The sequence below is a fragment of the Schistocerca nitens genome, chromosome 2 (assembly GCF_023898315.1).
Source record: "Schistocerca nitens isolate TAMUIC-IGC-003100 chromosome 2, iqSchNite1.1, whole genome shotgun sequence".
Taxonomy (NCBI): domain Eukaryota; kingdom Metazoa; phylum Arthropoda; class Insecta; order Orthoptera; family Acrididae; genus Schistocerca; species Schistocerca nitens.
Window position 1 is genome coordinate 612,108,215 of NC_064615.1, and position 13,758 is coordinate 612,121,972.

At 42.1% G+C, this 13,758-nt stretch overlaps 1 protein-coding gene across 1 annotated transcript in view; it reads right to left on the reverse strand.

The window, feature by feature from the left end:
* Window positions 1-7,964: 7,964 nt before the first annotated feature.
* LOC126234516 (elastase-1-like) overlaps window positions 7,965-13,758 on the reverse strand; it is a 48,484-nt gene continuing 42,690 nt past the window's right edge. The window contains exon 7 of the mRNA XM_049943212.1: window positions 7,965-8,692. Within this exon, the coding sequence (XP_049799169.1) occupies window positions 8,516-8,692 (177 nt within the window). The 3' untranslated portion in view covers window positions 7,965-8,515. The remainder of the gene's footprint in view (window positions 8,693-13,758) is intronic.

Consider the following 13,758-nt stretch of genomic DNA (forward strand, 5'->3'; position numbering starts at 1 on the left):
CGCATATCGAGTTCCGAAGTGTATGTAGCAGATAATAGAAAAATTTATCGACCAGCAGCTAGCTGCCGACATTATTGAGTATGGTGAAAGTCCATGGCGGGCACCCGTAATTTTTATCTCAAAAAAGTCACCAGATAGCACTGTTGTTGTTGTTGTGGTCTTCAGTCCTGAGACTGGTTTGATGCAGGTCTCCATGCCACTCTATCCTGTGCAAGCTTCTTCACCTCCCAGTACCTACTACAACCTACATCCTTCTGAATCTGTTTAGTGTATTCATCTCTTGGTCTCCCTCTACGATTTTTTCCTTCCACGCTGCCCTCCAATACTAAATTGGTGATCCCTTGATGCCTCAGAACATGTCCTACCAACCGATTCCTTCTTCTAGTCAAGTTGTGCCACAAACTTCTCTTCTCCCCAATCCTATTCAATACCTCCTCATTAGTTATATGATCTACCCATCTTATCTTCAGCATTCTTCTGTAGCACCACATTTCGAAAGCTTCTATTCTCTTCTTGTCCAAACTAGTTATCGTCCATGTTTCACTTCCATACATGGCTACGCTCCATACAAATACTTTCAGAAACGACTTCTGACACTTAAATCTATACTCGATGTTAACAAATTTCTCTTCTTCAGAAACGCCTTCCTTGCCATTGCCAGTCTACATTTGTTATCCTCTCTACTTCGACCATCATCAGTTATTTTGCTCCCCAAATAGCAAAACTCCTTTACTACTTTAAGTGTCACATTTGCTAATCTAATTTCCTCAGCATCACCCGACTTCATTCGACTACATTCCATTATCCTCGTTTTACTTTTGTTGATTTTCATCTTATACCCTCCTTTCATGACCCTGTCCATTCCGTTCAACTGCTCTCCCAAGTCCTATGCTGTCTCTGATAGAATTACAATGTAATCGGCGAACCTCAAAGTTTTTGTTTATTCTCCATGGATTTTAATACCTACTCCGAATTTTTCTTTTGTTTCCTTCACTGCTTGCTCAATATACAGATTGAATAATATCGGGGATAGGCTACAACCCTGTCTCACTCCCTTCCCAACCACTGCTTCCCTTTCATGCCCCTCGACTCTTATAACTGCCATCTGGTTTCTGTACAAATTGTAAATAGCCTTTCGCTCCCTGTATTTTACCCCTGCCACCTTCAGAATTTGAAAGAGAGTATTCCAGTCAACATTGTCAAAAGCTTTCTCAAGTCTACAAATTCTAGAAACGTAGGTTTGCCTTTCCTTAAACTAGCTTCTAAGATAAGTCGTAGGGTCAGTATTTCATCACGTATTCCAATATTTCTACGGAATCCAAACTTATCTTCCCCGAGGTCAGCTTCTACCCGTTTTTCCATTCGTCTGTAAAGAATTCGCATTAGTATTTTGCATCCATGACTTATTAAACTGATTGTTCGGTAATTTTCGCATCTGTCAACACCAGATGGTAGAGTTTTTTGTCAGGACTGGCTCTCCCAAGGCTGTCAGTAGTTCTAATGGAATGTTGTCTACTCCCAGGGCCTTGTTTCGACTCAGGTCTTTCAGTGCTCTGTCAAACTATTTACGCAGTATCGTATCTCCCATTTCATCTTCATCTACATCCTCTTCCATTTCCATAATATTGTCCTCAATTACATTGCCCTTGTATAGACCCTCTATATACTCCTTCCACCTTTCTGCTTTCCCTTCTTTGCTTAGAACTGGGTTTCCATCTGGGGTCTTGATATTCATACAAATGGTTCTCTTTTCTCCAAAGGTCTCTTTAATTTCCCTGTAGGCAGTATCTATCTTACCCCTAGTGAGATAAGCCTCTACATCCTTATATTTGTCCTCTAGCCATCGCTGCTTAGTCATTTTGCACTTCCTGTCGATCTCATTTTTGAGACGTTTTTATTCCTTTTTGCCTGCTTCATTTACTGAATTTATATATTTTCTCCTTCAGATAGCACTAAAAATACAGATTTCACTGTGACAACAGATTTCTCAAAGCTCGAACAATTTCCCATGCGTATTCGATACCAAACACAACAGATGCTCGCGATAACTTGGGTCATGTAACTATTTCTCCACAATGTATTTAAAAAGCGGATATAACCAAACAGAAGTAGCGCCAGAGGATGGAGTACAAACAGCATTTTCTGTCCCGTGGCAGGGGGTGGTGGTGTGGGGGGGGGGGGTAGGGGGAGAGGGGAGGGGGGCGCGCTCTCACCGCCGCAGCCCACCCGGTTCTCTCCTGACGGACGTAGTAGGAGTGGACCTCTATAACAGGAACGTATGGAAAACAGTGACAAGAAGAAAAGACAGGATGATAGGACATGTGTTAAGACATCAGGGAATTACCTCCATGGTGCAACAGGAAGATGCAGAGGGTAAAAACTGTAGGGGAAGACAGACATTTGAATGTATCCGACAGATAATTGAGGATGTAGGCTAGAAGCGCTTCTCTGAGATGAACAGGTTGTCTCAGGAGAGGAATTGCTTTCGGGCTGCATCAAACTAATCAGAAGACTGGAAGAAAAGGTCCTACAGATGTACTGTTAGCAGTCAGCTATGATACTGATGTACTCAATCAAGTTGATTTTAGTATGCGGCAGCAAACCCGAAAAGATTTGCAAGACTTATTACTCCGGGAAAGCTTACAAAGTCACAGCAGTCAACTTCGTAGACCGATATCATCTACCCAGTATCCATCAATGAACCTGCCACGCATAAGACCGAGCCTATGTGATCATTCCATTACGTATCCCTACAAATCTATAAGGCCATCTGTTTATAGGATCTGACTGACTTCAATCGAGATGTTGTCGTAGGGTGCTACGTCTTTTCTTTTCTGTTTTGCTTTGTTTTGTGAACTGCACAGTTTTACCTTGATGAACTTTTAAAGCGAGTTGCCAAACTTTGAACCACTTTCATATCTTATCAAGATCTGCGTGAGTATTTGTGCAGTTATTTTCAGACAGTGCATCTTTATATGAAAAGTCTAAGGCTGGTACTGATATTGCCTGGCAGGTCATTGATATACAACAAGAACAAACAGTAAACATTCCAATATACATCCCGGGGGCACGCTTGAGGTTACTTCTACATCTGTCGATGACTTCCCTCCGAGATAATATTTTGTGTCCTCCCAACCAAGAAATCCTCAGTCCAGTCACAAATTTCATTTTATATCCCATATGATCGTACTTTCATTACTTAGTTTTTGTAGTGGGTCAAATGATTTTCAGAGGGCAAAGAGTTTGGTTCTGTGGGAGCTCAGAATTTGTTTCACAATTCTACAATAGATGATTGTCGAAAATATTGGTGATAGTATCTTGGATCACTTCTACAGCCCTTCTCGCCGGCCGTTGTGACCTATGCTTTCCTCCAACTATTGGGCACAGTTATTTTGTTCCAGGAATGTGCGGTGTATAATATGGTTAAAAGAAGGGCTGCTTTAACGTGGCTATCCTCAAGGACATCTAGTATATTTGTTACCATTAAATACAGTATATTTCCATCGTGAGTGGGCTTCCGAACTATTGTTGTAGGTATTTTTCAGATAAAGCATTTAGAATTTTTTTATAGTATGTCTTGTCACGGCTATTGCGTATAAAACTGAAATTTTCTCCGTCAGTTGTTAGATGGTTACATTCTCCTCCAATGATGACAGTTTGGTGGGGGAACAAACGTATTAGCATACTGAGATTTTCTACCAATTTTTGGTTACATCTGGGAGTTAGAGTGGTGTTAGACAGAAGGGACCTCATATACGTTTTCCCCATCCCTGATACTAAGTTCTGCGCTTACGATCTCGTATGCGGTTTAATTTTCGATCGTGGAGGATTTGAGTTTCTTGTCTACCGCAACAAACGCGTCGCCTCGATTTCCCATTCTCGTATTCTTTTGATGTACATTTAGATTGCCACAAAAAAATTTCGTTGCTGTCAACTTTGTGTTTTAACCAGTTTGTCGTACTCAGTATTATGTGAGCTCTTCTGCGTTTTAGGAATGCTTCCAAGTTTTCGGGTTTGGTGTAAATACTTCGGCAGCTGATCACGTGTAGAGAACAGTTTGTGGGAGGGGGCTTTTTTTGGCTTTTACGTTAATATTTCAGGAACTCCTGCGCCTATCATTATCTGGACTACATGGAGTTTCGCCTAGTCTAAAAAGAAGAAAAAAGAAGCTTTCGTGCATCCCACACATGGCCACTTATTTGGTTAGCAGTGTCTGACGTGTTTTGCACAGCAGTCAAGTTTAGAGGGACCTTACAGGTTTTAACCCTGTGGTGCAAATAGAGTAAGTCGCATCATAGCTAGTTGCTGGTTCAAGCCTTCTACTCGACGCAGAATCAAAGGGTCACGATCATTTCTCATAACAGTGTCGCAGATTGTGAACCTCGATGAAATGCAGTGAGCCACGCTCATCTCCTCAACCTCCTCTGCCAGTTGCTGGAAAGATCCAAATTTGACCTCGGAGTTGGGGCAACAAGAATTGTTTGTTCCAATGTGCTCCATGTTCACCCTGTTCACTCTGCTCTGGCAGCCTTTTCAACAGGTTTAATGGGCCTGCATTGAGTGCAAGAGGTGATCCTTGCCATCCCTTGCTGTCAAAGAATGACACCACCAATAATGTGGCCTGACACTCACAGAAAATTAAAAGCACGCACCGGACGCAGCGTGCAGCAATGATAAAGAAAATATTCTGTGTAAAATTGTTTTCCACGATATAAGATGTCAAAACATTGAAATACATAAGTTGAAAGTCTCAGCTCATACACATGACTAGCAGACAGTCAAACTCCTCCATATACACTGCAGGCCCAAGGAAACTTGTGTGGGCATTCGTAGTCAGATACAGAGATATGTAAAAAGGTAGAATACGGCGCTGCGGTCGGCAGCAAGTGTCTGTCGCAGTTGTTAGATCGGTTACTGCTGCTACAATGGCAGGTTATCAAGATTTAAGTGAGTTTGAACATGATGTTATAATCGGGGATATCCCGTATGACCTATTTACGAGTGTACCGTGAATATCAGGAATCCGGTAAAACATCAAATCTCCGAAATCGCTGCGGCCGGAAAAAGTTCCTTCAAGAACGGCACCAACGACGACTGAAGAGAGTCGTTCAGCGTGACAGAAATGCAACCCCTGCGCAAATTTCTGCAGATTTCAATGCTGGGCCGTCAACAAGTGTCACCGGGCGAACCATTCAACGAAACATCATCGATATGGACTTCCGGAGCCGAAGGCCCACTCGTGTATCTTTGATGACTGCACGACACAAAGCTTTACGCCTTGCTTGGGCGTGTCAACACCGACATTGGACTGTTGACAACTAGAAGCATGTTGCCTCGTCGGACGAGTCTCCTTTCACATTGTATCGAGCGAATGGACGTATACGGGTATGGAGACAACCTCATGAATCCATGGACCCTGCATGTCAGCAGGTGGAGGCTCTGTAACGGTGTGGGGTGTGTGCAGTTGGAGTGACACGGGACCTCTGGTACGTCTACATATGACTCTGACGGGTGACACGTACGTAAGCATCCTGTCTGATCACCTGCAACCATTCACATCCATTATGCATTCTGACGGAGTTGGGCAATTCCAGCAGGACAATGGGACACCCCACACGTCCATAATTGCTACAGAGTGGCTCCAGGAACACTGATCTAAGCACTTCCGCTGGCCACCAAATTGTGCAGACATGAACATTATTGAGTATATTTGGGATGTCTTGCAACGTGCAGTTCAGAAGAGATCTTCACCCCATTATGCTCTTGCAGACTTATGGACAGCCCTGCAGGATGCATGGTGTCAGTTCTCTCCAGCACTATTTCCGATAATAGTCGAGTCCATGCCACGTCGTTTGCGGCACTTCTGCGTGCTCGCGGGGGCCCTACACAATATTAGGCAGGTGTACCAGTTTCTTTGGCTCTTCAGTGTATGATTTATGCAGTAGAGATTATAAATTCTTCATGTGTAACATATTACTGCGTGGTTTTGGGCTCTTTGCTTTCCGAGTAGCGTTCGTTAGAGATGTTAAGACTTGCTTCATTGCCGGCCGAAGTGGCCCATCGGTTCTAGGCGCTACAGTCTGGAACCACGCGACCTCAGCAGTTAAGTCCCATAGTGCTCAGAGCCATTTGAACCATTTGAACTTGCTTCATTCGTTAGACATGTTAAGGCTTGCTTAAATGTGTGAATCTTTGAGATGACCTATGCAATTAAATCCACTAACAAAAGTAATCGACTGTGTCTGTGCAAATTTCTTGTGACCGCAAGACCCGAAATTACTGTTTAGTTTCTGTTATCAGATAGTCTGGAGATAGAAATCATAGTTGAATTTAAGTGTATTACTGAAATCATGGCTCTCTTCAGTAATAAACTAAACAGTGTGAAGAAATACAAGAACAAAGACACCCAATTACCGTTATTCTATTTTATAATTGGCTGATTGTCATTTGTATGGGATTGATGTAGTGTCGGATACTATATCCTTACTCTGTCATGCGTACTGTGCGTTACTTAGAATAATATTCGTTCCAGTATTGTAGGTTATCTATGTGTAGGGAATTTCAGGGTGAAAATGTGTTTCTTTTACAATTATCTTTTGTGAGTTAAGACAAAATACAGATAATTAAAATGCCGACTTGCCTTGTGTTAACTGCTCTTTGTTTGAACATTTTTCCAAGCAATGAGATGAATGTACTCGTAATTTATGAATTGTGCTACAGAGTCAAAAATCTACAATTTTACGTACTCGTTTTGGGAAGCCTGGCAATTTGTTAGACGTTTGTCAGTTCCTCGAGGAGATTTTTAATTGTGTTGGCGTAGATGAGGCTACAGACTGAATGTTTATAAATACAGAATGCCCTGCGATGTGTAAAGTGCAACTTGTGGCTTATAATCTAATCTAGAAACCAATTCGTGAGACTTTCTGTTTTCATGTTATAAGAACAAATATGGAACACGATGTATTTCACTCCGCACCACTTGCTGAAACATCGAGATTTACTTTTATTCTGATAGTTGTTTCATTTGTAAGCAACTCACTAATCTGATGACTGAGTTCGAAAATCCTTTAATTTAGGCGACGAACTACACTCTCATCAGCGCCTCTTGGTGGTAGAGGACCTAGGTTTCGTCTCCGGTGATGTGCAAGAAATGGCCACAGAAGCTAGTCATACGCATCGGTCCCAGGCTGTTTCAAAGGGGTCGGGTGCTTTGTGAAATTAGAGAACATCATATACAGTACGGTGTGCTGAAACACGACATTGTTACTGTCATTCACTGTCTCTCGGCAGTTTTTTTACCACTCTGCCTTCTGAGTCACACGATACACACGACACGAACGAGGAGCATCGAACACCGGTGTCACGCCATGTGCAAACTCGTGAATCCATTCGTATATTTATTGATGAGACAAATATGCCCCATTATACTGAACCTTGAACATGCGGTGAAATTCAGTAGGTTGACAAATCGTGTAATGTGGAGACCAATCCATGGGAAAAGTTTCAAAAGAAAGATCGAACAGCAAGAAAGAAGACGTGCGTCTCTGCTGACAGCAGCTTAGATGAACTGTTTTCTAGTTGAAGTGTAGTAATTTCTAAATTTGTGCAGTTCACAAGGAAAAAAAAAAGATGTGTCAGTATCAAATGACTTGATTCATGCATTGTGATTTCTGAGGGAATTAATTACATTGCTTCAAATGTATATACATTTCTGGACGGAATCTGAAAATAAACACGTAGATACGCTTTGTCAGCTGATGGTAAATTGATTAACTGCATTCTATTGCCATAGTCTGATACACAAAATACCCTGTAGCATTCAGATTAATACTAGTTAGCACAGTTATTAATACGTAAGTAAATGCATATGTTGTGTGCTGGGATACTAAAACTATGTACATTGCATTGTTGGTAGCTCGTTGCTCCCAGTGAAATATGTTTCAGCCATCAGTAGACTGCACAAAGCGTTGATTAGCTAAAGGTTGACACCATAGATGTAAATACTTGATCCCATATTTTACCGTTCAGAAGTAATAGAAAAATTTACTCGTGGTATGTCACACAGTTTGTCAGTAATATTTTTTTGTCACGTGTGTGCTTAAATGTCTCCAATCAGTTAAGGATAGTGTCTTGCACAGCACCAAATACATTTTCATTAACACATCTTGGAAAAAGTGTCAAATAGCTTCAGCTACACAATAAAGGTCTAAAACTAACTTCTCAATGACATATCACTGCATTTGGGACTTTCAGCATTATTAACCCAGTCAACAACCGCAATAAAAATGAATTATCACTGTTATCCCGAGTTTTACACTGCCTTATATTCTGATGTAAGTTCTTCCATTACACGTTTTCCTGAGTTTTGATGTCTGGCTGAGTCAGGAATCGACGGATTCTCAGAACAGTTTCCCAGATATAATATCAGCGCACGCCACAAGTTCCGTGTGCAGTTGTTCCAGTGTTCACAGGCCTGTGTAGCCGCAGCTCACTGAACGTCCACACAGATCACTGATCAAGGGAGGATTTCCAGCTGCGTGTGCCGGTTGATCCAGTCGAGGTAGGCGGCCACCATGGTGAAGCCGGAGGTGGCACCCTCGCAGGTGGTGGTGCCCTGTATGAAGCTGGCGACGCCCACCAGCGTATAGTTCCCAGTGGACTCGGCGCGCTGCATCGGACTCCCGAAGTCACCCTGCGGCATGAAGTCATTTTCAGTACACGTACACGTACACGTTTCGAAGAATATAGAAAGCTACGGAACAGAGTGAAACAATGCATTCGCATTGCTTAAATCAGGCACGCTCGCTCCCTTGTATGCAACGATCTGACGCCCACAACTCTATGGAAGAATCTCCGTAGCTTGGGGGTCGGAAAGGCAAAATCGGAAACTGCTTTTCATGTCTCAGCTAACGAATTAAATGAATTCTTCTCTGCACCTCTGAATACCCACACGGCTGATAATTACCGTCCACAAGAGTCCCCCAACTGTATAACTAACAATGATACCTTCCATCTAAAACACGTAACAATAAATACGGCAAGAAAAGCAATAATGAGAATCTCTTCTGATGCGATAGGTAATGACAGTATCAGTATAACCATGATTAAGAATGTTGCCGATATCTTAGTACCTGTCTTAACTGACATATTTAATTTTTCTCTCGTGAACGGAATATACCCCACTGCATGGAAAAGAAGCATAATTCGACCCATCCCTAAGATCGAAAACCCGCAACTGCCTAGTGATTACCGACCACTTAGCATACTACCTGCTGTTTCCAAAGCACTTGAATATATTGTTCATGATCAAATCACTGAACACCTGCATGAATTCAGCCTATATGACAAATTTCAATCCGGTTTCCGTAAACATCACAGCACAAACACTGCTCTAATTAAAGTAACTGATGACCTGAAATATGCCATCGACAGCCGAAAGGCAACAATATTGACGCTACTAGATTTCAGCAAAGCTTTTGACACTGTTAACTTTGACATATTGCTCAGAAAAATGCAGCAGCTTAATTTCTCAGATAGTGCTATGAGATGGTTTGAAAGCTACTTAAAAGACAGACAGCAATGTGCGTAAATGAAAAATCTTCCTGGAAACATGTCTCCTCGGGAGTGCCACAAGGATCAGTGTTAGGACCACTTTTGTTTTCTTTACATGTCTACGATATTTCGTCGGTTCTGTCCTCCTGTAAATATCATTTCTGTGCCGACGACCTCCAGCTCTACCTGAGCGTAAGACCTGAAGATGTAAACACTGCAGTCGCTCAGATGAATGATGATCTGTCTTCAGTAGTGACATGGGCGAAAACCTGGGGCTTAAACTAAATGCAAAAAAGACACAAGTAATATTAATAGCCCATCAGAAATTAATAAGTTCAGAATTCCGCGAATGACTGCCTCCTATCCTGCTCGACGGTATTCCAAAACCATATCAGAAAACAGTTAAGAACTTAGGTGTAATTTTGGATGAGCAGTGTCCCGGAAGACGTCCGTTGTCTCTATGCTCTCAAAGTTCCGGAACGTATTTCCACAGGACTTGAAACGCTAGCTCGTGCAAGCACTCGTTCTACCGAACCTACACTATTGTGATGTAATTCATCAAGGCATGATTAGTAAAAACAAAAGACGGTTAGAACTAACCATGAATGCCTGTATGCGTTACATCTGCAACATTCGCCGATATGATCATGTTAGTGCTTCATACTCCCAGCTAGGGTGGCTGCGGCCGAACAAATTGCGTGACTTCCACACTCTATATCTACTTCACCGGCTCCTCGTCGCGCAAGCACCCCAGTACCTTGCTTCAGAGATTAAATACGTTTCATGCCATCATAATTGAAACTCGAGCTCACTCTTCTTTGGTATCCTAACTGTGCCCACTCACAAAACAAAAAAACTTTTGCAAACTCCTTTTCAGTTGCCGCTGTCCGCCTCTGGAACAAACTACCCCTTACTTTGCGCAAAATTCAATCACCTGCTGCTTCTAAGAAGAAGCTGAAGCATTTCCTACTACCATCCTCATAACGTTTTCCACAAAGTTAATGTACAAGGCCAATCCTCTCCTCTGTCAAACAGCAAAGCTAGTGTCTCCTGTCTTGCTCCTTTCTCTTCTTCCTCTTCATCTATCATTATTAGAAACGCAATCTTCTTTTCCTTTATATTTCCTTAACTATGTTTCACCATGTCTCTATACTTCTCCTCCCTTCACCATCAGTCTCCCTCATACTCCCTGCTGATAGCACTCCTATCTACAATCTGTCTCTTTCATAATGTCTAATTATAACAGTACTTACCATCTACGAATATAAACTCTATATGTATGTATTTTTTCCAAGTGTGCCTCTGTAATTGTTTATTTCACTTTTTGTACTAGATGTAGTTTAATGTGCCTACGAAAACATATGAAAGTAAAATAAGTAGAATGCCTGGTTAGATGTAAGAGAGGGCCTGATGGCCCTAAACTTGCCAGGTTAAATAAATCAATACATAAATAAATAAAAATAAATAACTAATATTGGCGGACGAGGCAGAAAAACTAGAGCATGGTAAAGAACGACCATATATTTTTTCTTGGAATCACGCGTTTCAAACCACTATAATGATCGCCAGCAAGACGCTCTGTGCGCACCATAATCTGATCAAGAGGATGAGGATGCTCCTATGTAATGCGGAACTGACAACTAGATGTCAAGAGAAGCCGACATGCTAGTATAAAAGGAGACAGGAAGTATTGTTCTGTCATTTGAGAAGCAGTAACAGTGTGTCTGTGAGGGGACTTGAGGACTTCGAACGTGGACTGGTACTCCATGCCATCTCGGTAACAGATAAACCAGGGACGTTTCATCTCTTCGGCAGCTGCCGAAGTCGACTCTTGGTGGTGTGGTTGTAAAGAGGAAACGCGAGGGAACAACATCAAGAGCACGCAGACCCCATGTGCTGCCGGACAGGGAGTATAGAGCACTGCGAAAAGTGGTTCACATCTACATCTACATGGTTACTCTGCAATTCACACTTAAATGCCTGACAGAGGGTTCGTCGAACCATTTTCATACTACTTCTCTAGCATTCCACTTTCGAAAGGCACGTGGGAGAAAGAAACACCTAAATTTTTCCGTTGGAGCTCTGATTTCTTTTATTTTATTATGATGATCATTTCTCACTACGTAGGTGGGTGTCAACAAAATATTTTCGCATTCGGAAGAGGAAGTTGGTGACTGAAATTTCGTAAATAGATCTCGCGGCAAAGAAAACCGCCTTTGTTTCTGTGATTGCCGCCCCAACTCGTGTATAATATCAGTGACACTCTCACCCCTATTGCGCGATAATACGAAACGAGCTGTCCTTCTTAGCACTTTTTCGATGTCCTCCGTCTATCCTACCTGGTAAGGATCCCATACCGCGCAGCAGTATTCCAGCAGAGGACGGACAAGTGTAATGTAGACTGTTTCTTTAGTGGGTTTGTCGTATCTTCTAAATATGTTCTGCAAACAAAGCACAGTCTTTGTTTCACCTTCCCCACAATATTTCCTATGTGGTTTTTTCAATTTAAGTTGCTCGTAATTGTAATTCCTAGGTATATAGTCGAATTGACAGCCCTTTGAATTGTGCGATTTATCGTATACTCAAAATTTATCGGATTTCTTTTAGTATCCATGTTGATGAGCTCACACTTTTCTTTGTTTAGTGTCAATTGCCACTTCTCGCACCATACAGAAATTCTCATTTTGTAATTCCAATTGATCGTCTGATGATTTTATTAGACGGTAAATTACAGCGTCATCTGCAAACAATCTAAGGGGACTGCTCAGATTATCACCTAGATCATTTATGTAAATCAGGAACAGCAGAGGGCCTATGACACCACCTTGCGGAACGCCAGATATCAATTCTGTACCACTCAATGATTTACCGTCTATCACTACGAACTGTGACCTCTCTGAGAGGAAAACACAAATCCAGTCACAGAGCTGAGACGGTATTCCATATGCACGCAATTTGATTAACAGTCGCTTGTGAGGAACGGTATCAAAAGCCTTCTGGAAATCTAAGAATGTGGAATCGATCTGAGATCCCTTGTCGACAGCACTCATTATTTCATGGGAATAAAGAGCTAGCTGCGTTGCACAAGAACGATATTTTCTGGATTCATGTTGGTTATGTATCAATAAGTCATTTTCTTCAAGGTAATTCATAATTTTCGAGTACAGTTTATGTTACAGAATCCTACTGCAAATTGAGGTCAGTGATATGGGTCTGTAATTCAGTGGGTTGCTCCTAGTTCCTTTCTTGAATATTAGTGTGACCTGTGCTACTTTCCACTCTTTAGGAACAGACTTTTCGTCAAGTGAGTGGTTGTACATGATTGCTACGAAAGGCGCTATTGCGTCTGCATACTCTGAGAGGAACCTGACTGGTATACCATCTGGACCGGAAGACTTGCCTTTCTTAAGTTATTTGAGTTGTTTCGCAACACCTAAGATATCTACTTTTATGTCACTCATGCTAACAGCTGTTCTGGTTTCGAATTCTGGAATATTTACTTCGTCTTCTTTCGTGAAGTAAGTACGGAAAACTGTATTTAGTAACTCCGCTTTAGTGACACCATCATCGGCGATGTTTCCATCGCTATCGCGCAGTGGCGGTATTGACTGTTTTTTGCCACTGGTATACTTTACATACGACCAGAATCTCTTTCGGTTTTCTACCATATTTTGAGACAATGTTTCATTGTGGAAAGCTCTTGAAATCAACGGAAGAAATCACTCGTGAGTTCCAGAGTGCTACCAGTGGTTGGGTAACACAATGATTGTGCGTAGGGATTTAAGAAGAACGGGTGACATTGGTCGAGCAGCTCCTCATGAGCCACAGATTTCTGTAGGCAATGCTAAGCGACGCTTGAGATAGTGTAGAGAGGGAGGCCACTGGACATTGGATGACTGGAAACGAGTGATTTGGAATGATGTATCATTCTGCACCCTCCGGAAATCGGCGGAAGGATTTAGGTTTATCGAATGCCTGGAGAACATTATTTATCTTCGCGTCTAGTGCCAACAGCGAAGTACTCGTATGGAGCAAGTAATGGGGCTGGAGTGTGGTCTCCGCACTGCGCTTAAGAAAACGCTAAATGCAAAATTATATGAATACATTTTACAGCAGTGTGTACTTCGTACGGTACAGGTACAGTTCCAAACGATCGTCGTATCACCGTAACAATGCATCCTGTCATAAAGCAATACCTGTGAGGCA